This window comes from Microplitis mediator, chromosome 5, assembly GCF_029852145.1.
Source record: "Microplitis mediator isolate UGA2020A chromosome 5, iyMicMedi2.1, whole genome shotgun sequence".
In the NCBI taxonomy this organism is placed as follows: Eukaryota; Metazoa; Arthropoda; class Insecta; order Hymenoptera; family Braconidae; genus Microplitis; species Microplitis mediator.
The window spans coordinates 20,972,261-21,000,230 of NC_079973.1; the positions used below are offsets into that span (position 1 = coordinate 20,972,261).

General features: G+C 32.2%; 2 protein-coding genes across 6 annotated transcripts; one reads left to right on the plus strand and one right to left on the minus strand.

Annotated features, from left to right (window-relative positions):
- Positions 1-453: 453 nt before the first annotated feature.
- LOC130667903 (tektin-4-like) lies at positions 454-4,269 on the minus strand. 2 transcript variants are annotated; one of them, XM_057469829.1, is made up of 8 exons: positions 3,886-4,269; positions 3,606-3,769; positions 3,253-3,545; positions 2,882-3,191; positions 2,390-2,604; positions 2,018-2,240; positions 879-1,033; positions 454-810 (listed from the first exon to the last, which is right to left on the minus strand). In XM_057469829.1, exons 2-8 carry the CDS (start codon positions 3,762-3,764, stop codon positions 594-596), a joined length of 1,572 nt encoding a protein of 523 aa, XP_057325812.1. In that variant the 5' UTR covers positions 3,765-3,769; positions 3,886-4,269; the 3' UTR covers positions 454-593. The 2 variants fall into 2 exon arrangements, with proteins under 2 accessions (XP_057325812.1, XP_057325811.1); XM_057469828.1 differs by having other exon boundaries at positions 3,606-3,790.
- Positions 4,270-6,702: 2,433 nt separating this feature from the next.
- On the plus strand, positions 6,703-27,950 carry LOC130668114 (protein dissatisfaction-like). 4 transcript variants are annotated; one of them, XM_057470206.1, is made up of 10 exons: positions 6,703-7,914; positions 8,613-8,693; positions 8,786-8,947; positions 23,613-23,874; positions 24,751-24,958; positions 25,083-25,202; positions 25,271-25,507; positions 26,304-26,385; positions 26,462-26,713; positions 27,468-27,950. In XM_057470206.1, exons 1-10 carry the CDS (start codon positions 7,905-7,907, stop codon positions 27,530-27,532), a joined length of 1,479 nt encoding a protein of 492 aa, XP_057326189.1. In that variant the 5' UTR covers positions 6,703-7,904; the 3' UTR covers positions 27,533-27,950. The 4 variants fall into 4 exon arrangements, with proteins under 4 accessions (XP_057326189.1, XP_057326190.1, XP_057326192.1 ...); XM_057470207.1 differs by having other exon boundaries at positions 6,704-7,914; positions 23,610-23,874; positions 24,766-24,958; XM_057470209.1 differs by having other exon boundaries at positions 6,705-7,914; positions 23,610-23,874; positions 25,110-25,202.
- The last annotated feature ends 20 nt before the right edge of the window (positions 27,951-27,970 follow it).

Below are 27,970 nucleotides of genomic sequence, written 5' to 3' on the forward strand. Positions count from 1 at the left end.
GTAGCACAGAGACAACTTTAAGATGTCATAAAAATGTCTTTTAAAAGGACAAGACAATTTTTTTTTTTGTCTTAAAGCCAAGTTTTCTGAAATAAATGAGAGGTTTAGTCCTGAAGTCATAGAAAATTTGTTCTTTTTCCCGCCTTAAAAAAGTTATTTCAATTGAAAAATCGTTTCGAAGACTTATTTGTAATTAACTTTTTGTCGTCACTTGTGTCAAGTCTTTTAAGCAGATATTTTTTCGGTGACATAAATTTTTGATTGTTTTGTCAAAATTTTGAACCTCTATCGATAGGTCAAAGCCAGCCTCAAAACTGCTATCTGATAAATGTCACAAAGTCAAGTCTGCTACTTGAGAGAATGCCCTTAATAAAAAAACTTAATTATAAAATAATTAAAATTTATAAAATTAATTAAAAAAAAGAAAAAACTTTATTATAAGATAATTGTAGAGTGATAAAAAATGAAATAAGACAGATATAAAGTACAAGATAAAATGAACAATGTAAAAATGTAATTCTAAAAGGATTAAAAATTCATTGATATCAGTCGAGCCGTGATATGTAGCTTGGGAATGGGGACGTAGTAGGATTTTATACGTGGCCAGACAATGCTTCTGCTGAGGGGTAGAATGAACGTAACAATTGTCCACGATCTCTATCTATGTAAAGAGTTTTTCTCTTTACCATTATTTCACGTTCCAAGTCACCGCGGGATTTTACTAGACCCGCCTGTATTTCCTCCGCTTGTCGCAATTGATCTGCCATTGACGTTAAATTTTCTCCAATAGTTTTCACTTCTTCAATTAATCTTTACAACAAATAAATAAATAAATTAATTAATTAATTAAATAATACAAACAACAAAATTAAAATTACCCATATTGTGGAATGTCACGGCAATTTTCAACATTTCTACGTTCGAGCCGAACACTCAATCGTGTTTGTGCCACTTCCATAGCATCTTTCAAACCTCTATCTGCTCCTCGCAATTCTTCAATTAATTTTTCGGTATCTGATAATTGATTCAGACACTAAAAAAAAAACATTAAAAAATTAATTAATTTTTTTCCCTCATCGGGTAGAAGCTCCTGGTTCTGGATACTAAAAATTTTGATAAGCTGATTTATATACACGATTCTATCATATCCAAAAATTTTCTCCACTTATTGTAGTAACAATACTTATTATATTTTTCAAAGAAGAGGGCAACATGGGTCCCAAAATTTTTTTACAGTAAATTTAAGAATCTTAAATCAGCCCTACACGGAGAAAAATGGAGACAAAAAATGTACGAATATTTATTGTACTGTCGACCAAACTTGAAACAGGAAGTTGAGTTACCAAAAAATTACTATGCCCCACTATAGTTATTATTATGAGCCTCTAAAATTTTATATTCTCTGCTATCAATAAGTTTTAAATTCATAAAATTTTTTTAGTGTAGCATTATAATTTTTTTGACGACTCAATTTCCTGTTTTAAGTTTGGTCGCCAGTATAATAAAAATTCGTATATTTTTTGAGCCGATTTTTTTTCATGCGTATTTTTATTCCAATAGTTTAATTAAAATTTTTGCATTTCATAACTAAAAATAAAGTATACACTATAAAAAATTGGGAGTGATTACGGATTTTAATTCAATCCGAATTTACTTCGTCACTCGGAGTTCCGAAGTTTTAAGAAACAATCACACTGGATACGGAGTAAATAGGGAGTTTGTTTTTTCAGCTGAGTGATTTCGGAGTGATCTGGATTTCATTTAAATCTGCATTCACTCCAATTCGGAGTTTTAATATTAAAACGATCTCTTTTTATGAGTGAATTTCACTTCGACCCGGAGTTTTAAAATTAAATTTCACTCCGAGGGAATGAAATAAATAAACAGAACTCCGGATATACTTCGCGTTCACTCCACTAATTTTTTACAGTGTAAAGTGTCTGAGAATGGCTTAGTGTCAGAAACTGGTGCTTCTATCTTATTTAATTACAATAATAGTAACAATAATTATAATTACATTAACTAATTCTTTTTCCAACGCCTGGCAAACTTGTTCAGTGACATTGACATTATCCGTCAGTGCCAAGTCAACTTGAGTCGCTTGTTGTCGCAAATCCCTGACAACCCGTAAATAAGTATCATTTAAAGTTGCCCTCAGAGATATTGATTTTTGTCGAATATTTTCACAAGTTATCAAATTTTCTTTCGTAAAATTATCATATCCTTCTGGCGATGATTGTCTTTAAAGTAAATATTAATAATAATAAATTATTATCATACATAATTAAGCACATCAGCAGAAAAAACAAAAAGATTGCGAATGAAAACAAAGTTATTAAATAGTTAAACACATTTTGAACTGTTAAAGTTAATTATAATTTTAACTTACTCAGGTGGAACTCTCGTAGCTCCAGGCTTCATCATAATTAACGGAGAATCATTAGTAAATCCAACACACGTTGAATCATTAGCATAAGCATCAACTTTATCGGTTAAATCAAATTCAAGGCGTGTTTTAACAGCTTTTAATTCCAATAATTCATCTTCTATTGATTCGCGGGTTTTATTGAGTACATCTCTTACGACAGCGCACAATGCTATCTCCTAAGTAATTTTATGATACTGAAGTTAGCCGACGTCTAGTAATTTTTGAAATTTATTTGAAACGATAAATAATAAAAAAAAAATATTTCAAAAAATTGCACATATAGTTTTTTTAATTTTCTATATGTGCAAATTTTTCGATTTTTTTTTTTGTAATTTATTTGTTGAAGAAAAAAATCAGAAAATTTTTAATTGTCGGCTAACTTCAGGATCATGTCATTAAAATTTTTTTTTTTTCATCAATTATTCTCTTTATTTTTATTTTTTTAATGAGTACCTTTACAAGTTCATCTTCAACTTTATCACGTACAAGATCAGGCTCCATTCTTGTTGACCGTATTTGCAAAAATTCACCAGCAATTGACTCAGGAATAGTCAACACCGAGAGCGATTGCTTAACACGTCGATGCTCAGTTTCAAGTAATTCAATTTCATCAGTGAGTTCAATAAGTGCACGCTCGAGTTCCGTTTTCCAGTGATGAATTTCTCCAGCACGTCCACTCAATCTGTCTCTATTCTCCAGCTGATTTTTGTCTGTTTCTCTATAAATTATTTTGTTGTGTTCTCGTACATCCTTCGCCAATGTCCTATTAAATTTAAAAAAATTACCCATTGATTCATTTATTAATAAAAATTTTAAGTTAATACCTGGCGTTATTAATCATTCGACTTGATTGGTCAAAAAAAGTTTGATTATGACTTCGCCACTGAGCGGGAGTGTACCGAGTCATAGAGTAACGATCAACAACCGGCCTCAAGCCGGTCATTCCAGACCCGGGAGAAAAAACAGGCCGACCAGTTGCCCAAGGACCCACTGGACCCATCGGCCCTTCATCGATTGCTGGAATATTGTCGTCGGGTTGAGGAAAATATGCCGGAGGTTTTCCATCCTCTGCTATACGTTCTCTTAATGCATTAACTGTTGGACAATCTCCTTTTTCCTTTTTTTTTTTATTAGATAAATTTAAAATAAATAAATTTAAAATAAATAAACAGCTTACCGGCTTGTAATTAAAGTTTTCCATGCCACAAGGTTCTATTTTCGGACTATGGGTTAAATTTTCAGCCGTCGGACGTTCGTCAATACGAGATCGTTCATCACGGACCCTCCCTGGGTCATTTGAGCTGCATCTCAAGTCCAGATACTGACGGTTCAGCATCCTGACTGACAATATTTATAGGCTTACTTTTCAAAAGATACAAAGGGAGAAAATGATTAAAGTAATTAAAGGTGCGAGGCAGCTACAGATAATGATTTATCGTTAATAATCACGAGCTTACTTGATCGTTGGGATGCTGGTAGATTTTGTTGGTTGTTCCGGCGACTCAACCTGGATTTTTAGTGTGCACGCAACACGAGCCCTGGGTTTATTACGGTCACGGTGTTGTGAGGGACGAGGGGCGAAGGGACACCGGGTTACCAAGGTGGCATTGCAACTGGGGAAGTTAAACAACTAAACGCTTCCTATTGATCGGACAATATAACTCCGAAGGCAGAAAGGTGAAAATAAAATTTATTTTTTTTTCATCCTGTATTTATTTTTTTATTGACAATTTATTACACAGCATTCATTCTATTGTTTTTTTTTCTATTGATTGCTTCATAAATTTATTTATCGACGGATTGTAACCAAACAAATTTTATTTACGGCATATTTATTTATTTATATGTTTTTTTTCTGTTTGCGGGCATTCTCAGTCAGTGCCCCCCACTTTTTAAAAATATTCAATGACTTTGAACTGTCATCAGTATTAAAATTTTATTAATTAATTAAGAAGGACAACGCAGTTACAATTTCGCCGAGATATAGATTTAAAAAAAAATACTTACAGTTGTCATCAATTACACTGACAAAAATAATCGCTAGCTGCTAGCGATTTTTTTCTTTAGCAGCTAGCGATTATTTTTTTCAGTGTAGGAGTTGAGCGAAATTTGGTAAATAACCCAAGAGCACACTTGCCTTTGAGACATCTATAAGATATCATTTTTTAGGCTACTTTTTGACATATCGATAAGGCAGCAATATGTTGACAAATAGAAATTTATGTCACCGAAAAAATATCTACTAAAAGGACTTAACATAAGTGACGATAAGAAGTAAATTACAAATAGTGGTACAATAAGTCATCTAAATGACTTTTTAATTGAAATAAGACAGAAAAAACAACACAAAATTTCTCTGTCTTCGGAACCAAAATTCGCATGTCGTATCTATACCAAAAAAGATGACTTTGAGACAAAAAAAAATAAATTGGTCTTATTCTTTTAAAACCCTAGTAGCACAGAGACAACTTTAAGTCTTTTAAAAGAATAAGACAAATTTTTTTTTGTCTCAAAGACACTTTTTTTGGTATAAACACGATATGCAAATTTCGGTTCAGGAGACAGAGAAATTTTGTGTCGTTTTTCCTGTCTTATTTCAATTAAAAAGTCTTTTAGATGACTTATTTTACCACTATTTATAATTTACTTTTTGTCGTCACTTGTGTCAAGCCTTTTAAGTAGATATTTATTCGGTGACATAAATTTCTATTTGTCAACATATTGCTGCCTTATCGATATGCCAAAAAGTAGCCTAAAAACAGATATCTTATAGATGCCACAAAGGCAAGTGTGCTACTTGGAAAGACATCTTAAAGTAGTCTCTGTGCTACTTTGGAAATTTCAGCCTAAAATATTTGACATTCCAAATTATAATTTTGACATGAAGATTTTACTGAAATTTATTTTCAAAATTTCGTTTAACTGTAAATCATTTTTTTTTAATTCTGCTTCGACGAAATTGTAACTGCTTCGACTTTTTTTAAGTAAATTATCAAAATTTTAATACAGTCATTACAATTGAAAGTCATTGAATATATTAAAAAAGTTGGGGTCGGGCACTGTCTGGGAATGCCCTTAACAGCGAATAATTTTTTATTTAAATAATTATCTATAAAAATATATTTTTATACATGGTTTGAATTAATGACTTTTTATAGTAGAAAAAATACAAAATTTAAATAAGATTACAGATATATAAATTTGCGAGCGTACATGTAAATAGTGAATAAATCAGATTGATGTAAAAGCACACAGACAAGACGATTGAAGTTGAAAATCTGTTTAACCGAGCGGTTGTCGAGCGTAAAACCCTCTGGAATCTAAATCCTCGAACGTTGGCCGCGGCGGTTAGCGCGAACCCGAGGCGTGCCTGACAGGGTGGTCAGAAGGCCTCGTACAGTTTATTCAAGCGAACGACGAGGCTCAACAGAGCACACATTGCTGTCCTACACGAGTTTGCGACACGACGAACAAGAGAATATATATCTATATATCTACACAGATATTCTCACACCCTCAGTCCTTCACCCAAACTCTAATCCAAGTGGCCCGTTGTTCATCTCTGGTGCTTATACGACACTTCCAATTCATCCGGCAGCTTACCTTGTTATTGTTCGTCACTATATAAATACTCGAAACTAATACATGTTAATAAATAATTAAAGTAGCTGCTGAAAGACAAAAACAAATAAAATAAATTCGTTGAGTTGTGAAAAAAAGAAAAGACCAAATTTCGTTCGTGCCATTTTAAGGCTTTTCAACCCTTGATACTTTAAACTGCGAGCTTTTCTTCTCCCTTACCCAGCCAGCGATCCAGCCATCGAGCCATTCAGCCAGCCGGTCGGCATATATATAAGCTCCAAGGGTAGAGATACTCTCGGCAGTATTATTATCGCGTAGCAGTAGTGCGAATGAAAAGAGGATTCGTTGTTGGGACATTTCGCGGTATACCGAGCCATTAGATCGTGTAAACGCTATTTTATGATCCGTACAAAGCTTATAGCCGTGTATATACATACAACTTTAAGTAATATTTAAATAAAAACAATAAAAGTAAAATATCATCGATCCATTTTATATTTTTACGAAAGTAAAAAATCTACTGTAAATTCTTATCTAAATAAAACCATTGTAATTTTTACATAAAACATAAAATTTATTCCACGTTTTTCTCTTAATTGAATTTCAATAACAAAAAATAAAAAAACAGAAGAACCAACATCTTTTACTGCAGTTCTTTTATTTACTTGTACAAAAAATAAACAGGAAACTTAAAAGTAAAAAAAGCAGACATTTTTCAACCCGAATGACATTCATCAAGTTGGCATCTGACAAGCGGTATCAGTAGTGTCAGCCAGTAACAGCAATAGCAGCATCAGCATTAGCATCAGCATCAACATCAGCGTAAGCAAAAGCAGTAGCAGCTTTGTTGTGGTTTAAAAAGCCCGTCGATTACGGGGAATGAAAAGGCGATCTGGGCGTGTCCTTATCATCCCCTGAAAGGATTCCTGTGTGGTACGCCCACCACCCCCGCGTCAACGTACCGCGATCGTTATTATTGTGTTGGAGGGTGGAGCCAGCCAATGACATAGTGGTGGCACAGTCGAGTCAGCTGACAACGTGGCCTTGGAGCCGCCCCCGTGGCTAACTAGCATCAGCATCAGCAACAGCAACCATTCCCCCGAGTCTGCCGGATACCTCGTGACGTGCGGACGAGCCACTCAGCCAGCAAGTCCCAAACCATCTCCAAGTCTTTCCAAAACATCTCTCTCACTCTCTGGTTCTCTTGTCCCCGCGGTAACTAAACTCCACATGGTTATATACCATCACCATCATCACCCTCACCTATACAATCTGCAGCAACATCAGTATATACACTACGTTTTTTTACTAACTTGTATACACACGTATATATATTAGATATATATTGCAGTACAGTTGCGAAGGTGTTGAAGTAGTTTTGTGCAACTGCATTTCCATTGCTGGTGTGTTACTCCTGTCTACATTCATTTGTATATTTGTCTATGTGTGGAGCATACTTTGAAGCCCCGACCTGGTGTAATCGACAGTACACGTCATACTCAACGGGATTTATAGTTTGTTGCGACTGACGAGACGCAGAGGAGGAAGAAGAGAAAGGGAGAGAAAAGGAAAAAGACGAGCAGTCATTGCAGAGAAAACCTGACACGACGAACCATCAAAGTATTGCACTCACACCCTGACTAAAGTTTATCTGACGTTAGTTGACGAGCTCATTTGTGGACGAGCGACTCTCGACTCTTGTGAAGCATATCCCGGGTGAGGCCGCCGTTAACTTGAACTACCCTATGAGTACCCACACGCGTGCACACGGAGACTTTGGTGGACGGGTAGCCACGTCAAGTCTCGTAGCCACGGAGCCAGGGACAACTAACCGGGACTTTCAGACACTCTGCAACCCGGTATCAGTTATTCGTCTTGGCTAGATGGTTGGAGGATGCCCACAGGTTAGTTTATTTTTTTTTTTTTTTTACATTTTATTTAATTGTAAATTAAATTGATTTTTATTTATTAATTTTTGTGACTTTAGCCAGTGAAATTAAGTGATTTATTTATTTTTATTATTAGTAATAAAGTGCATTTGTTTTTTTTTTTTTTTTTTTTTAACAATAGTGAAAAAAATAAAATATTTAAGTTTGAGTGGAGATAATGCGCGCATTAGTTTAAAAATATCTAAAACTGCTCTAATACTCTAGAGTATTTTAATTTATCGGTAGCTCATAAATAAAAAAGTATCACTTAAAAAGATCCGGAAGGAGATAATCCGGTGAGAGAAGTACGGTTGATCGGGTTAGGCTGGTTTTGCTGCTAAACCAAGGGTGTCCCGGGTGTCTTTTGTGAAAGGGGATGATATGCCCTGAGTAGTTGGCTTAGACGCGGCTCTGTTTTTCTTGCCGCGGATCATTAGGACGATTAAGGATCCCGTGAAAGGGAGTGAACAGATTAGTCTTCTTTTCACCGTCACTACTTTTTTTTCTTCGGATTTCTTACTCCATTCATTTACCGGAATTTTTTTTTAAATTCTCTCATAATTAAATTAAATTTTACTTGACATTATCTTAACAAAATGAATTAAAACTGTCTGGCCAATCTTGGGCTCTTCTACTTGCCGCGCTTAATAATTTAAAACTTGTACTACTTACAGGTGAAAGACTTTTAGATATTGCATGCAACGTTTGTGGAGATCGAAGTTCCGGAAAGCATTATGGCATTTATAGTTGCGACGGTAATATTTTTAATTTTTAATTTACTAATTGATTAATTAATTAACGTAAATATTAAATGCTACATTTTCTGTTTTGTTTATTTTAAAAATAGGCTGCTCGGGATTTTTTAAAAGAAGTATACACAGTAATCGCGATTATTCATGCAAAGCTCATGGTTCTAAACAAGGTTGCTGTCCAATTGATAAAACTCATCGGAATCAGTGTCGAGCTTGTCGTCTTAAGAAGTGTTTTGAAGCTGGAATGAATAAAGACGGTAAGTAATTATTTTTTTTTTAATTTATTTTGTTAATAGTGTGTCCGTATCGATTATTAAATTTTTTTTTGTTATTTATATTAATCAAAGTAAAACTACCGGTTCTGGATGCTAAAAATTTGGTCATCAATATTATTTAAATAGATCGTTAAATTTTTTATCATAATTTTGTCTATTCAACTTTATTTTTTTTTCGATAGTTAAACTCTTTAGTTTACCGGCTCATGATTTTTTAAATTAAAATAGAAACCCCCGGGCGTTAAAAATTGTGACATTAAAAGCTGAATAGAACCGAAAATTTATTTTTTAATATAAAAATTAAATATTGGTAGAAAAATATATTTGAAAATGTATACGAAAAACTTTTTGAAATCTTCATGTAGATTTTTTCAAATATTTATTTCTGATAACTTGTAATTTGTCTAAAAAGCAATCGTCGGTTTACTGCCTTTATCATTTATAATTTTTATCAAAAGTATAGACATCAAATATAGAACTAGTTCTAATGGTCGGGCAGGGAGACTTAATTTTAAACATATATGGTGAAAAATCGGGAGTGATTACGGAATTTATTTAAATCCGAACTCATTCCGTCACTCGGAGTTTCGGAGTTTAAAAAAAAATTACTCCGCATAGGGAGTAAATAAGAAGTTTGTCTTTTCAGCGGCTTGGGTTTTATTTATATCCGCATTCACTCCGATTCAGAGTTTTAAGGGGATACGCTACCGGACCTCTTTCTCACACACAGAAAAATAAACGGAACTATCTTTGTTGCACTCGTAGAGTAAATGAGAATTTTAAAACAATTTTTCTTGGAGACGAATTAGAATTTTTGAAAATACGAAATTTCTAGCTTTCTATTAAGGTTTCAAAAAACGCTAAAGACTCTCTATTTTAGGTTTCCAGTGTTTGTCCGTGAATGAAATTTAATTGAAAATCGGTTACCGTTACCCCTTAATATTAAAATAAACTTCTCTTTGGAGTAAATGCTCGGCATTCACACCGGATGTAACTCGCGTTCATTGCACAAATTTTTTACAGGGTACATTATAAAAATCTATCGGTTAGAAGCTTCTATTTTATACCTAAAGGGTAATTTTAGTAAAAAAAAAATTTAATTGGAAACGAATTTCAACATAAAGTAAAAAAAAATGCTTTTCATGACGAATTTGATCGCATTCAGTTAAGTATTCCAACAGATATTTAAATTTTATTGAAAATGACAAATGGACATTCGAGCGATCTTACAAGTGTTCCATGACGGGCACTGAAGAAATAATTTATAAATATATATTTACATCTATATATTGAATCGTATCGCATTTGAATTGGCTCCAAGTTGTTTAGAATCTCTCAAGGCGATTGGTTATATAATATATAACTATATAATATATAAGTCTATATAGTGGGTGAGAGTCACTTGAAAATCCTATTAATTTAACTGTCTTTCACGCTTGGCTCGTCATTTTCGAGCGGATTATACTTCAACCCTTTGAACAGCAAGGCCACCCAATAGCATTCGATACACAAAGCTCTTAAATTATTTTCCATTTATAAAAATAAATAAAAAACTAAATTAATAATACTCTCAAAAAAACCATTAATAAAATTTCAATATAATACAAAATAAAACACATTTTTTTTTTTTTTCAAACAAGATATCTCAACTCTAAATGTATATACATTTGATTATAATAATAAAAATAATCGATATCGAGTGTAAAAAGTCGCAGTAGGGAAGCTCAAGAGTCTTTTAATAATTGATCAGAAAATAGAGTTCTCAGGATGATTTATTGATAGTCATGCAAGCTTGCTATTTTTCCGGGTCCTGTCATCTGAATTGTCCATTTCATGCTTTATCACAGGTGTCTTTTCTCCCTATTTAGTTTTCCTCTCTTTAGATTTTTATTTATTCCACAACATGAGTAATAAAAGTATAGAATTACGATTCGTTTATTATACACTGAGAGAAAATAAATCTTTTCGAATCCTTACCACAAGAAATTATGTCATTAAAAATTTTCAGTCTAATATATTTTTGGTGCCAAAATTTGAAGATTTTATTCAAAATAATTTTTTTAAGGGGACAACTAGTGTGAAATTTTGAAAAAATCAATTTTTTTTTGCATATTTCGATAGTCTATAGCTTCAAAAAAAAATATACTAAAATTTAAAGTGCATATCTCGAATAGTTTTTTTGAGTTACAGCCATCTGAAGAGCGGCCGCTTATCGGCTCTCGAAAATACATTTTTCAAAATTACTGCAGTTATAACTCGAAGACAAATTTTCCGATGAATTTAATTCGAATTGCAGCTTCTTTTATATGTTTCTACGTACCTTGAACCTCCAGTTTTCCAATCGAATCAAAAATGTAATTTCGCCAGGTCAAAAATCATCAAATTTCGCGCGAAATTTGTAATTATTTTTTAAAAACTCCACTATTTCGTTAAATTTCAATTTTTTTCTTAGCCCGAGGTTCATGGTACAGAAAATACCTTCTAGTTTAATATAAAATTTTTGGTTTTTTTGATTTCCTGCACTGTGACGTCGCGATCACTGCAGTAGTGGGGACTTTTTTTTGGAGCGTTGAGAGATTGTGAATAACTCGCTGAATTTTGAACTTTTTGGTCCAAAAATTTTATCTTGTGTTCATTATATATCCCCAAATATATCCTTGAAACATTAAAACATTTCATGCAGTAGTTTTCTTTAAAAAAATTCCCAAAAATCATCTTTTTTTCAGGCGATCATACTAGTGGTCCCCTTAATCGAATAAAATCAAGTTTATTTCAAAATCTTTTGATCCTTTTTTTTGCAGTAGTGTAAATAAATTTTGATTTTCTTCTGTCAACAAAATGATTCTTCGCGCCAGACATGAAATTAATAATGCAATAATTTATATCGATTTATTATTCAAAAAAATATTGTTTTGGCAAAAGTTATTTTTTTTCTCAGTGTATCTGACTAGTATAGAAGTAAAATCATCAGCATCAGCAGGAGTAAAATTATATGAAATGTATTTGGTAGCATGTATCAACCACTCAAGGTAGATAGTGAAGATGCGGTGGTATAAATAAAATATATAAGAACGTATGGGTTAGGTTGATGTAGGTAGAGTGTAAAGGAGGATTGAGGGTTGAGAGAAATGAGAATAAGGAGGATGAGGAGGAAAAGGAGGAGAAGGAGAATGGGAATGTACTAGGAGCCAAGAGGTTGGAGTGGGGTGCGACCGCTTGTCGTGGATGAGGGTGCTAGGGTGTTTGGGGGTATCGGGGGTGTTTAATGCAGGACGGGTGCTCTGGTTCCCAGCAGCGGCCGCGGGGGCTCTAGACGCGAGTAACAGAGGAGATTCAATTAGTGGCAGAGCTTCCTAACGTTAGGGAGTTTACACACGAACCTAAATTTATTCTGATCTCTCTCACCTTAAGGCAATCGTCAGCTTTATATATAACAAAATATACGTATATATCTTTACCACTCTCTTAAAATGAATCAGTAAAAAGTTCTGCAAATCAGTCCTAAATATATCACTGATTGAATTAGTGATATACTTGGGACTATTCGTGCAGTGAGTATTCACTGACTGGACTACTTTTCACTGATTCACTTTAAGAGAGCACATCAACAGATTCATCGTTATAATGTCCGCTCAAAATATCACAAAAAAATTTTCCCATACAAAAATAATTATGTTAAAATACCATAAAACTAAAATATCCAATGACAAAAATAACTAAATACAAAAATAACCATAAAAATAAAAACTATATACTAAAATTTCTAGTTAACAATATCTGCATACATTAATATCCAATCGATATGATATAAATCTGATATGAATAAATGAATGAAAAAAAATAATATGAAATGGTGGCAATAAGTTTTTATTACCAGATTATTATTGTATCTGGTTATTTTGGTACTTAGATATTAATTACAAGGATATTATTGTGTCTGGTTATTTTTTTAAATAGTTATTTTTGTATCAGGTTATTTTCGACTAGTTTTTATTGTAATGGTTATTAAAAACAGGGTATTTAGGACTGCAACCATCGTCATCATTATCATTATTAATTACATTTTTCATTACGAATCCAATTATTTATTAATGAGTGATGTTAATATTTTAATTAGTATATTAATTAATACAATGATTGAATTTTTTAATTAATATTCGTAATTTTTATAAAATATTTTTTCAGAAGTTTAAAAAAAATTGATAATTAATACAAAGTATAAAAATTGACAAAATGACGGGGATTATAAAAAGTTTTAAATAACAAATCAGAGTGGTATCATTGTGTAAGCCGCATAAATGTATAGATGTCCAGCTGGATAACGGAAAAGAGAGAGAGAGATTAAATGCAAGGGATATCCTGCTCTGTACGGAGGGTACAGAGCATACTAGTCGTAGTGGTAGTAGTAGTAGTATAGCTCTGTACCCATTATTCAGTTAACGTTGGTTTGGCAAGCGCCTGCGGCATGCAATCGTCCTCCGTCGACAAGCCCCCAGAATTCTACCCTGACGTGGTTCATTCCACGAATCCCGAGTTGCTTTAACCAATCCAACTCACCCCGTACCACATTTCGTTTCTTTCTTTTTTAACTCTATTTTTTATTTTTATTTTTATTTTGTCTGTCTCTTCGTTCTCTACTTCCGTCATATCCGCACCCTCTGCTCCACCTCCCTGCTAGAGAGATTCATACTTGATGCTGTCATTGTACTTTGTACTTTTAGTTTCATACAATACAACACAACTGTACACTACAACCACTTATTCTGCTTTATACTCTGTAACATCGCCACTATTTAATGAAATATGCTTTTAAATGAGAGTTTAAGATTATCACTCAGATTTATATCATGTTCTCTTTAATAATCTGTTTCGTTCTTCTTAACTCTAACCTTTATCTCATTTCAATTTACGTTAATACCTTAAGTAAATTATAAATTAAATTTAAACTTAAATTAACTTATATTATATGGGAAAAACTGATACATGACAAGGTACCGAAAAAAAAAAATTCGGGCCAAGACAGTAATTAGAAAATTTTTTATGTGTCCATACTGTAAAAAATCGGGAGTGACATCTTGAGGTCTGTAGCCTCTGACGTCAGGAGCTACCCTCAGCCTGTGACTAGGTTCACCCCCACTAAAGAAGGGTGAGATGGACATTGAGGGTGACGAAGAAGAGGCATTCCGACGGGGCCTTCCGAGAGGACCCAACGTGACGTCATCTAGCTACTCGCACCCTTTCCCTTATTATATTACTTTTTTATTAACTCTCCATATTATACAATTAGTTGTCGGGTTTAATAATGTTTAATTGTTAAATAAAGATTTGGTTCTATCTACTAGCAAGTGAAATATATTTAAGTGCCCTTCTTACAGGAGTGAATTCGGAGTGATTATGGATTTTATTTAAATCCGAATTCACTCGGAGTTCCGAAGTTTTAGAAAAAATCACTCCGAATACAGAGTAAATAAGGAGTTTGTTTTTCCAGCGGAGTGATTTCGGAGTGATCGGAATTTTATTTAAATCCGCATTCACTCCGATTCGAAGTTTTCATATTGAAATAAACCTTTTTTAGGAGTTAGTTTCACTTTGAACCGGAGTAAAAATTATAATAAACTCCCTTTCAGAATAAATTTTGCTCCAAGAGCATTAAATAAATACAGTGATCCGCTCTGCAATGTTACGTTTCATCTAAAATTAATAATTATTCAAACAAAAATTTTTAGCTGCCTCATTTTATTCTAAATATTTCTATGTAGATAAAATAAAATTTTACAGTGAATGTTTTTTTTTTTTACCAAATTTTTAAAGTACGTCGTACTCGAGTCTCCCCTATATAGTAAATAAATCGATTGTAAAAAAGTATTTATATTAATAATGATAATAATAATCCGTGCCTTTTGATTCTTTATAAATAATAGTGAATGTGCGGGTTGTTGATATAATAGTATGTGAACATCAGAACAGAATATAAATGAAACAAATTACAAAAGGGAGATGAACCCATGGCACTCGACCCGTATCTGTCACACTAATGTATCCAAACTAAAGTATAATGGCACACGTTTTTCGCGGGATTGTAAATGCCCACGATTATACTATTTTACATGACATCACATTTATACTGGAACCTTTTGGTCTTAATTCTCAACTCATTCGTTTTAGTTTGCGGGATCCTTACATTCCGCATAACTGTCCTGCACTTTATATATAAAATTCCCTCATTTTCATTATCATTCTCTTTCTCTCTTTCTTGCCTACAACTTATTCCATCCCATTATGCTACCGTCGACCTCGCTTACACCGAACCTTAGGTATTATCGGCATTAGTGGCACCCGCGAGGGATTTCTCCAGAGGTGTATTTTCGCACGTATTGCCGGAGCTTACACTTGAGTACCATTACCACAGTCATTTTGCTGTCTTATGTATTTGAAATACTTACATTTTTATATCCCCAACAAAAATATATATACAATACACTTATATTTTTTAAATACTCTATACAAATAGTATTAATTCATTTTAAATCATGACCAAACATTTAAAAATTTTAATTAAAGCTCGAATTTCCCGCAATTATTATTTCAAATTAAATCCATCGAATTATTGATACTTAAAAAATATATATATATATGTAAAATTTTTTAAATAAACTCATAAATTTTTTTATTAATGTGGTTTAACAGAATTGTTGAATCAGTAAACTTTTAAACCAATAACAGCTTACACATTTTATATTTTATTTTTTATTGAAATTTTTTTTTGTTGTTTATTTTACAGTTGACGATCTACGATAAACATCATTTCTATTGTGTAAACAGTTCCGGATGTATATTCTAGCTGATCTCCGTTTTATACATTGCAAACTCTAAGTCACGTTTCACACTCAATTGCTTTTATAACTTTTTAAAATGAAACGTAATTTTTTTTTTAACAGTACCCTTGTTCTACTTTTTTAAAAATTTTTTTTTTCATATACTGTAAAAAATTTACAGAGTGAACGCGGATTAAATCTAGAGTGAATGCGAAGCGGATGACTGTTTTTTCATTTAATTTCCTTTTAGTAAAATTCACTCCTATGGGAATTTTATTTTATTATTAAAACTCCGAATCGGAGTGAATGCAGATTGAAATGAAAATCCAGATCGTTCCGAAATCACTTCTCTGAAAAAACAAACTCCTTATTTACACCGCGTACAGAGTATTTTTTTTGAAACTCCAGAACTCCGAGTGACGGAGTGAATTCAGATTTAAATAAAATCCGTAATCACTCCGAGTTCACTCCCAATTTTTTACAGTTTATTGTAATTTTTTTATATTTATTATTAAATATATAAATTACGCTTAAGCTTTTTTTCTAAAAGTATATTCGAATTTAAAGTAACTTACGCTCCAATAAAAATATATTTATAAAAATCCTATAATAAATTTATGAAAGTAAAAGGTAAAGCGATTACACCATAAGACTCTTGACATTAAATATAATATGATATGATTTCTTTGCATACTTATGATGCGATAGTAAAAGGTGTAGGATACTTTGGAGCTTTGATCTAGTGTAGCGAAAAAGTTGTTTTGAATAAGGCACAGGATGATTATAGTGAAAAGCATTTAGACTGTAGTCCAAGGGGACCAATGGTATAAACGTATAATATCATCGCGTGGGAGTACACGAGTGGTAACGCAGTGAACCGTACAACTGTACGGCTGTACCTTTAACACAGGGTGTAGACATATACGGTACAGAGCTTGGCGGCGGGCAGCATCAATTCATCCATATAAACGATCAACACGAGTTTTGAATTGAGTAGGGTCGTAGGGTGCAAGCGGGCTTGTGTGATACATGATGCGTTAGATGTTGTATATATATATATTTTATGAGGTCTCATAATTTACGGATCATGATGCATTCATTTTTCTTTGTTCTCTACGCCCACATATTTTTTATATTCTATATTTAATAAATAACAATAATATAAATGTATACAGTGGTGATGCGAAATGACCGTTTTTATGTTCAGTCAGATCACAAGAAGTTAACTGACAATTGCTTGTCAATTGACGTCAAAAAAATTTCGGTCAATTTTTTACACGGAAAAAAATTGTAGTTGCTACAACAGCAGCTGTAGTTGAGGTTACTATAAGTTGGGGTAAAGAAATGCCAACTCCAACTTGGAATAACCTCAACCACACGTGTAGTAACACCAACTACAATCATATATAGTTACTACAATATTTCATCAGTACTACTTATGTAGCATCCTTTACTACATATTATTCTGAAAGTTGGAGTCAAAAAGACTTCAATAACCTGAATAACTTTCGAAGGAGTGAATTTATCAAAAAATGTTAAGAGACCTTTTTTGTAGAGCATTACATTTCCTTTAAGAATATGTATCTTGACTAACCAAAATTCTAATATTTCTAGTAGTTACAAAAATCCAAAATAGAAACAAAGAATTTAAAAAACAAATCAATGTTTAAGGCACGGTTACAAGGAAACGGCTCGTTTTAAGTCAATTTACTAAGAGAGATTTTTTGTAGGGAATTGAATTTCCTTTAAAAATATGCATTGCTTAAATTATTCAGATAGATGATCTACGAGTTTTGGGTAAAAAATGAAACTTCTGTCAAAATACTGATAGTCGTAACGATACACCTCTTAATATCGATATTAAGGGCTCAAACTTGCACAATAATTTTTTTTGGTTATCAGGAATAATATTTTCACAGTATCGAAAAAAAAAATAGTCGATTTTTTTGACCCAGTCAACTACATATTGTAGTACTCGCGACACGAAAAAAAAGAAATGTTGCTGCAACAGGAATAACCTGTGGCTGCAACAGGATATTCTTATGTTGCAGCTACAAGATCAGTCCTGGCAGCAATAGGAATAATCCTGTTGCAGTTACAGGGCCAGTCCTGTTGCTTCAACAGAACTAAGTCCTGTAGCTGCTACAGGGTCATGTCTTGTTGCAGCAACAGTTATTTTTTTTCCATGTACTACAATCTTTTAATACAATATTGTGATTAGAAGAACCATAATTTTTTTTCCGTGTATAAAACAATTTCTTGGGCAATATGAAATGTACGGGCATTTGTAACTGTCGGACAGCTGCAAGTCGTCTACCTCAACATAACCACCGATTTGTTTATTCAAAAAAATTCTCTTCGTTTCCATTTACATGCGAAATGACGGTAAAAAATTGTTCGGTCAATTTTTTACAAAATAATTTTCTGGACCAAATAAAGTTGGTGCGAAAACCGCCAATATATTCAGAAAATGACCGTTGGTCAATTGACGTCAATTGTCAGACAATTTCTCTATCTTACTTCACTAAAAATAGAGAGACGTCATATGGTATGAGTTTTGAATATGATGTGTAATCAATTAATTTTTCTTAGTTTAAAAAAATTAAAAATCCCTGAAACTTCCAATTGTCTTGAGCTCCAAAAAACAAGGATACATTTTACGAAAAAAAAAATAACTCCAAATTCAAAAGTAGTTTTTTTTTTTTTCTAATTATTGTAAAATCCAAAATAAAAAGTTTCATTATATGTTGAAATACCAAAGATAAAAATGAAATTAATGAAGAAAAGAATAAAAAACACAACTTTTAATTTAAAATTGTAGAGCAGCAAAAAAATTCAAAGTAGATGAGTAAAAAAAACTTGTAATACTATTTTCTTTTACAACTTAATATCCATAAATCCCATGGTGAAATACCCGACTCAATTAGTAACGCTAAGCACTTAAACCATCTTATTACAATAACATTCTGGACATGCGCATAAATTACATTCTCAATTGAATATACAGTGTCCTCTAGAATTAATTACCCACCTCAAACAGTTTTATATTATCCGGCACTTGTCGCGATTAGCCACCGGATAAATCGTACCCTCACACTTGCGGCACGTGTCACTCTGCAATACAATACACACTTTATTATCCCGTGTACAAGTGCTATTATACACATATATATACATTTATGTCTATCAATAATATGTAGAGGAATGCATATAACAATTGTATTATTTCCATAAATTCATCGTGTGTACGGGTCGTAGGTGTTAAAGCACAAGCGTAAACATTAAATCCCCATTCCATTCACACCACATCGCGTGACAATGACAGGGGATTGTTGAGAGCGAATCAAGGGATGATGTTGGATTCTCTTTCTCTCTTTCTACTCTACTCTGTTATGCTCCAGTAGATGATGTATCAAACCCCACTCACCCGGGGATTAGCCTTAGAGATCGCTGACTGCTGAAATGTTCACAGATCGGTTTACCGTTTAGCTGTATGGATACTACAGTAGTTGTGAATTCTGACTATACATATATAGTAGTACATACATAGATAGATAGATATATATCTATATAATGTGAGTTTGTCATGATCTATGAGTAAATATCTTGCTCCGACTCACACTATCTGTCTCACTTTGTGTTTTGTGCCTATCGGCGTAAGCCTCCGAGGGGTGGAAACGCATGTGGGAACGGGCATTGTGGCTCACACGTGCCGCGTTCAACGTTTGGTTCATGTGTACTTATTCGCTCTGTACGGACTCAACATCCAACATCTACATCTACATCTACAATTACATCTACAGTATATCAGAGCACAGAGCACACAGCTGATAAAAAGTAAAAATAAAATCTAGAGGAAGAGAGCGGAGCCAAAGGTGAAATGGAAAGGGCACACAGGGCGCGGTCCATTCCAGCGCATGCGAACGTAATCCGCAGCATTCACTCTAGCCCCTGGCTCTTTCATTCCCTCACCCTCACATACACACCTACACCACCCACTCTCATCCTCTAGTCCATTAACCCGTACATGGACTATGTGGAAGCTTGCAACCAACATTTTAACATCATTGGAAAATGGCTTCGTACCTATTCGACGCATTTCAAGCTATCCCGTTTTAGTTTTCTTATTTTATTTTTTAACTTTTTTTATTTTTAGCGGGAGTTTTTTATCGTAATTTATTAAGGGCATTCTCAGACAGTGCCTCCATTTTTTTTAAATATTCAATGATCTTGAACTGTCATAAGTAAGGACAAGATTTTTGCATTATTTTTGAAATGAGTAGTTCAAATTTTTGATATTACGCCGAAAATATTGGTCTTATTAAAAAAGTTTTCGAACAAAAGTTGTAGGAAATTTAATTTTATTTAAAAAATGTCTCTTATGATTTTTTTATACGATCAATATTTTCACCGTAATTCAAAAATTAAAATTCATAATGAATGATTCAAAATTTAATTAATTATGAAAATCTTAATTTTGAAATTACGGCTTTCTTATTAGTCCTAAGAAAAAATTATAAAAAACATTTTTTTAAGGAAATTCAATTTCCTACTACTTTTGTTTAAAAAATTTTTTAATAAGACCAATGTTTTCTCCGTAATATCAAAAACTTCACCCCACTAAGTATTAATTATTTTTAAATTAACGCAAAAATCTTGGCCCTAGTCATTAGTGTATTTAAATTTTATTAATTAATTTCAAAAAAATTAAAGCGTTAATTGAGAAAAAGGACAACGCAGTTACAATTTCGCCGAGATATAGATTTTTAAAAAAATTAGTCACAGTTGTTATCAATTAGGAGATCAACGAAATTCGGTACATAAATCTAAGCCTAAAAAATTTGACATTTCAAATTAAAATTTTAATTCAAATTGTTTAACGCATAATTGACATCAACTGTAATAATTTTTTTTTTAAATCTATGTCTCGGCGAAATTGTAACTGCGTTACCCTTTTTCAATTAATGCTTTAACTTTTTTGAAATTAATTACCAAAATTTGAATACGCTTATCACAATTGAAAGTCATTTAATATTTAATTTATTTGTATAATAATATATGATGGGTGAGATATACATATATATTTTGGGTGACACTTTGAAGTTGTTGTTACTTGAAAGTTGGTTTGCGACCCTCGGTAACTTAACATCAGCAAGCGTGAACTTTGAAACAAGTTAGAGACAAGTCTTTGACCGTTCGTCCGACATCTCATAGTTTGAGGCGTTTACAGTCGGACGCCTGTAATTCAACGAAAACTATTACACACATTGTCTGTATATGTATTTAGACTGTGGATACAATAAAAAATTTGTGTTTAGTTGAGTAAAAAAAAAGGATGATCCACGTTATGTTTATACTAATCACGGGGGACCAAGGGTAGTCGATTAAAGAAAATACCCAGGGGCTTTTTACATCTGAGCAATCGGTATATATATATATATATATATAATAGTTTTTTTTATTTATTATGATAACTACAGTCTATTGTGTATAAAATAATTGCTTTTTACTACTTCTACTTGGCGAATATTTTTTTAAGCCATTTGTTTGTTTTAGCTAGCATATAAAATATCTTTCTTTTTAACAGTGCACAATTTGTTGGCAGTTAATTGATCAATTATCGAGTCTACTCCATCCCTAAGGTAGACCAAGATACTAAATTTTATCAAAAATTCAATGTAATATTCAAAGATAATATTTCTGTAGTTTTAAAATTCAAAATAAATCTTAGGAATTAACTTCAAGTTTTTAATAAATTTGATGGGGAATTTAAAATTTTGTATCGATTCATGTAAAGTTTCAAGAATATAAATTTAAAATAAATTTTTTTTAAATCGCGAGAAAATTTCTTTTTAAATTTAATTCTGTGAGTTAAAAATGAACGAATTGTAATAAAATATTATTATTTTTATTAAGTTATTAATTTTTATGCCAAATGGCAATTTTATCCATTAATATAGTTTTTTACAAGAGCAATTTTATTACCTAAAGTCACAATTTGTGAAGGAATATTAATAGACGATTTAACTCACTGTATAATCCAATTTCTAAGCTGATTTATGATTTGCTATTTTACAAAAATTGTTGTTTACTTTCATTTAAAGTCTAAACTTAAGGGGTAACGGTAACCGATTTTCCATTAAATTTAATTCATGGGCAAACACTGGAAACCTAAAATAGAGAGTCTTTAGCGTTTTTTGAAACTTTAATAGAAAGCTAGAAATTTCGTATTTTTAAAAATCCTAATTCGTCTTCAAGAAAAATTGTTTTAAAATTCTCATTTACTCTACGAGTGCAACAAAGATAGTCCTGTTTATTTTTCTGAGTGTGAGAAAGAGGTCCGTCAGCGTATCCCCTTAATAAGTAGTCAAACATTTTATTTTTAAAAACCTCAAGACTACTCGATTTTAATATCTCAGGAGACAGACCTTTCCAGAGACGAATTATTGAGACGACTAACTAATGCTCGTAAAACACATGCCGACGTTCTAATTAGCAAATTGCCTAACTCCATTTTAGAAAATCTTCCATTTATGCGAAAAAAAATTAATTTAAAAATTTTGTTGTCATCTAAAAATCAATTCTATATTCAGTATATGTATAATATTTTTATCCAGGTTATTAAAATAATATTTTTTCTCACTATTAGTATCTGAAAATTGCACAGAATCACCTACTAAAAAATATGAAGTAAGACAATTTGCTAATTAGAACGTCGATGTAGCAAATTTTGGAATTTTAAACAATATATTATTATTTTTCACTACCAATCTCTCCGATCGTCTGACATCTACCTCCTCGACAAACAGATCACGCAGATATTGAGGTTTTCCTACTTCAAGCAGTTTGTAGAAATAACAGGCCATATAATAAACTCTTCTAGAATTAAAAGATAGCCATCCAAGTGTACGCCGATACGGAGTTATGTGCGTCTCGTTTATTATATAAATTATTATTATTTATCATATAAAATTAATAATAAAATTTATATACTGATCAGATAAAAGTTATTAGATTGGTTTTAAAATAAAATATTTAACGCGTCAATGTGGTCAAGCGTCAGAGGATTTGTAGATTTTCAGTATAGAACGAATATAACAAATATATATATATATATAGATTCGGACGGGAGTGTGAACGTGAGAACAGCCAGGTGTTCACCGCTCAGGCTCATTAATGATGATGTGCCAGCCACCCAGTGGTGTTCAGTGGTAGAGTATCGGAGCACTTGATAAAGCGAGTAAGCGAGCAAACTAGAGAGTGAGAGCCGGCGATTCCCCCTTTAATAGAATACAAGCTTGGCCAACACACATCTGACATACCCTCTTGCCTTGCTCAAAGATCTCGTGATGGTCCGCACTACTATATAACACTTATTCCATCCATTATATATATACTGTCTACCTAAACTTTATTCTCTATCCCCGTAAATTTCTCACCCGCCTACGTCACCCCTCATTCATCTCCACATCCCTCCATCCATCCATCCATCTATCCACCCACTTATACACACATTTGTCCCTCATGATGTTTTCCACCTCAGTCAGCCCGTCATTTCTACATGAGTTGATTTCTCTTCTGATCCTAATCCACCTGATGTGACTGATCACGCACACAACACACGTTATATGTACACACAATCTATCTTACACATATATTTATATATTTTACCCCAATAAATAAAACCATTACATTTAATTTTCATCAATTGTATGCTGTCATACTTAATTTATATTTTATATACAAACCGTAATAAATTTAGGTAATAATCTATTGAAAATTTACTTGTCTACAAAGATGTATTGATAAATAAATAAATAAATGTTTAGCAGTACAACACGAGCGAGGACCCAGAAAGCCAAAGCCTCATCCCTCAATAATGTCCGACAAGCATCATCAGCAATCAGCGATGGTATCACCATTGTCATCACATTCCGGGACTCCGGTTCATCATGACGCAAGAGTTGATTTAAATACAGCCCATTTGCTGTCGCATCATAGCTCAGTAGTTAATCCACTGCAGTCAATCGGTACTACTGGACATCATGATCGCGCTCGACGTGATCGTACTTCTCATCTATTTCCTATCCATAGGTAATTTTCAATGATACTGAAGTAACCCGACGTTTAATAATTTTTGAATTTTTTTTCAAAACGATAAATTATAAAAATGCACCTGTAGTTTTTTTTATTTTCTACATGTGCCTATTTTTAGTTATTTTTTTTTTGTAATTAATTTGTTAAAATAAATCCGAAAATTTGTAATTGTCTTCTATCTTATGCATGAGTGTGAATGTAGCAGACCTCAGATAAATTTAAAATTATTAAAAATAGAGTAAATAATTAATAAAATTACATTTTTTAAAAATGCGCATTTAAAAAATTTTGAAATTAATAAGTACATTTTTTATAAATATTTTTTTAAAATTATTTACTCTATTTATTTATAGTTTTAAATTTGTCTGATCTCTGCTGTATTCACACTCATTCTATCTCGAGGATAATTTTTTTATGATACTGAAGTTAGTCGACGTTTAAAAATTTTTATATTTTTTTTCAAAACGATAAAGTATAAAAAAAAATATTTTGAAAAATTGCACCTATAGTTTTTTTTTATTTTCTACATGTGCATATTTTTTTTTTTTTTCTAATTGATTTGTTAAAAAATTCGCAAAATTTATAATTGTCTTTTATCTCGAGTCTCATTTTTTTATGATACTGAAGTTAGCTGACGTTTAATAATTTTCGAATTTTTTTTCAAAACGCTAAAGTATAAAAAAAAAATATTCTATAAAAATGCACCTGTGGTTTTTTTTATTGTCTACATGTGCATATTTTTAGTTATTTTTTTTTTTTTAATTGATTTGTTAAAAAATCCGAAAATTTGTAACCGTCTTCTATCTTCAGAATCATAATTTTTAAATTTTTTATTACTCAAATTGATACTCAAATAGATGGTAAATTTTGTAGTGAAAATCCTCTTAGGAGATTAAGGTACGTGCCGTATCCACAAGTGGCATCACTGATGCAAAAACCACCACCAAATGATGCCACATCTCCGGTATCATTTCCTCTACAATTACCGCCACCTAATCCGAGTCTTTACCATTCGGCGACGGTGGCATTGGGACAACAGCCTCCGCTGTTTCAAATACTGATGTCCGCTGAAAAATGCCAGGTAATTTATTTTTAAATAATAATAATTACTAATAATTGCTATTGACGTGACACAAAATTGGACTCTTGATTATCAAATTTCACGTACACGTCTCGGTATTCGTTTAATTGTTTGTTGATGAAAGGAGTTTGTATGGGGGACTCGATTGCAGCCGGACGAGTCACTTGATCGATTGGAAACCGAGGCGAGTCACAGTCCCACTAGACCGTTGTCTAATTTTAGTCCTACATGGGAAATTCTTCAGGTAATTTATTTATTTATTTAATAATTAAATATAAACTTATACTAAAATATATTTATGATTAATTGTAGGAAACAACAGCGCGACTTTTGTTCATGGCAGTAAAATGGGTACGATGTCTTGTACCCTTTCAGACGTTATTTAAAGAAGACCAACTTGTTCTGCTGCAGCAAACGTGGACGCAATTGTTCCTTTTACATCTGGCTCAATGGTCAGTATCCTGGGATATTACGGCATTACTTGATGATGAGCAAGTTCGCAGAAGATTACCCGATGAATCTTCTCGACAAGAACTCATTACCATACAAGTAATTATTTATACTTTATACTAAGATGTCTCAAAAAAAACAAATATTTTTTTTTTTAACGTCTTATGGACTCGAAAGTTACTTCATATTATATAAAAAATCTTCACCAAATTTCAGCCAGATATCTTTAAAATTGAGCTATCACAAAGGGGGGTCCCCTTTGATATGAATGAAGTTCACTTTTCGTTGACATTCAAGTTCAAAAAATTAATATTTTTTAAACTTTACTTTGCGTTGACATTTAAAGCCCTGTAACTTTTTTCCCATTCAATTGACGTATATAAGATATCAGATACTTTTTGTAGGAAATTAAATTTCCTGCAAGAACGTGCTTGTCAAAATTTGAAAAAAAAATTTTTTGATAGAATAAAAATGAAAAAAAATTTACCACTGAGGAAACTAAATTTTTGTTGATCTTTGAAGCCTCTTAACTTTTTCTCAGTTCGTTTGACGTACATAATGCATCAGCACTTTTTTGTAGAGTATTTAATTTCCTACGAAATCATACTAGGCAGAATTTAAAAAAAAATTTTTTCATAGTCTTAATAACGAAAAATTAAAATGAAAAATTTTCGCGTGTATTTTAAATGGGAAAGGGGACCCCCCTTTGTGATAGCTCAATTTTAAAGATATCTGGCTGAAATTCGGTGAGGATTTTTTTTTATAATATAAAGTAACTTCTGAGCCCACAAGACGTTGAAAAAAAAAAATTTTTTTTTTTTTGGGACACCCTACTTTATAATAATTTTTCAAATTTCTAATTATGCTTTACTTTATTTAATTTTAATTTTTTTAGGATATTCTGTCACGTTTTCGTCAATTATCGCCAGACGGAGCTGAATGTGGTTGTATGAAAGCTATAGTTTTATTTAGGCCAGGTACTATTTTACAGTTAAAAAATATAAGATGGTGATAACATATTTTGTTTATTTATTTATGTGTAATGATTTATAGAAACTAAAGGACTTACGGATCCGAAACCAGTCGAAATGCTTCAAGATCAAGCCCAGTGTATCTTGAATGACTACATACGATCTCGCTATCCCCGACAACCGGAACGGTTTGGTAGATTTTTATTATCTCTACCAATGTTACATGTTGTTAAACCAACGACTGTTGAGTTATTGTTTTTCCGTGAGACTATTGGCGAAATACCAATTGCACGTCTACTTGGTGATATGTATCAGATGGAACATCATTCAGAAGGTAATTACTTGCAATTCATTATTGAGGACCGATACCTTTTACGATACAAAAAGACTGAAAAACAGTTGACCTTGTAAGCCAGCCCCAAAACTTCCCGCTGTTTCCGAGCTCAGGAAGCTCGTAAAAATTTGTTAGGCCGGTAAGACATACCTTCATTGAAAAATTATAATTTTTGTCCGACGATATCTTTGGAACGAATCAATCGATTTGAACGTTCTTGGTGGCAATCGAAAGGGCTCAACAAGACTTAAAACTGATTATATTTTGAGACGAATCGGGCAAGTGGTTTATAAGATATACGCAAAAAATCAAAAACAAAAAAAATTTTTAATTTATATTCTTCGTATAACTCGTAAACTACATGACCGATCTACCCCAAAATCTAATCAATTTTCAATTTTGGTGAGCCCTGTCGATTGTCGCCAAGTACGTTTAAATCAGTTGATTCGTTCCAAAGATACCGTCGGACAAAAAAGTTTACACCACACACACACACCCGGACTTCCACCCGGGAATAGTCAGAATGGCTTCTTAGGACCTCAAAACGTCGACATTTGATGAAAACCCGATTTTCGAAAATCGGACCGAAACCAATAACTTCCCTTTTTTGAAAATTTGCAATTTTCTTAGCGGGAAGTTAAAAATATAAAGAAGAAAAGTAATAATCCGACTTAATCCGACCACTCAAAAGGTAGCGGTCCGTTAAATTATTATTTGATATCAATATAAAATAATAAACTATATTTTTTTATAGATTATAAACAGGAACCAGACTTCAACATGATAAATCTACAAAAAACCGCAGATTTAAAAAAGTAAAAAAAATATATAAATAATTGAGCTTCATAAATTTAATTGTCTAGTGAAAATAATAAATTTTAATTAAATTTATGAGGCGTCTTTTTTAAATAAAATTTGTATGCAATAATTTTCTTTGTGTATAAAATTGAAAAGAAAAAAAAGTCTTTAAATTAATTTAGATCTAAATCTAGTCAGTGAATCTTTGTGACTACCATGTAAGTAACATAATTTTGTAAGTAGCGTTATTGTAAATTATAAAGTTAAGTGTAAAATTTAATATGTATGTATTTGTCAAGAGACGTTACTTAAAATATATATGTAATTATAATTACAATCACTTATTATTGTAATATTACACATTACTTAGGTATATTATTACTTGAAGCATCTGTGATATATCATATCATTTTATTATTAACATAATTTTGTTTTCCATTTCCACACAACTATAAATTA

Bases quoted from the DNA above. Each gene is read 5' to 3' on its own strand.
- LOC130668114 (XM_057470205.1), top strand. The intron at 24,959-25,082 runs GTAATTTATTTT...TGTTGATGAAAG, and splicing joins TGTCCGCTGAAAAATGCCAG to GAGTTTGTATGGGGGACTCG. The intron at 25,203-25,270 runs GTAATTTATTTA...GATTAATTGTAG, and splicing joins CTACATGGGAAATTCTTCAG to GAAACAACAGCGCGACTTTT.
- LOC130667903 (XM_057469829.1), bottom strand. From the start codon at position 3,764: ATGCTGAACCGTCAGTATCTGGACTTGAGATGCAGCTCAAATGACCCA. The intron at 3,192-3,252 runs GTATTAACTTAA...TAAATTTAATAG, and splicing joins CGAATGATTAATAACGCCAG to GACATTGGCGAAGGATGTAC. The intron at 1,034-2,017 runs GTAATTATAATT...TTTTTTTTTTAG, and splicing joins TGGAAAAAGAATTAGTTAAT to TGTCTGAATCAATTATCAGA.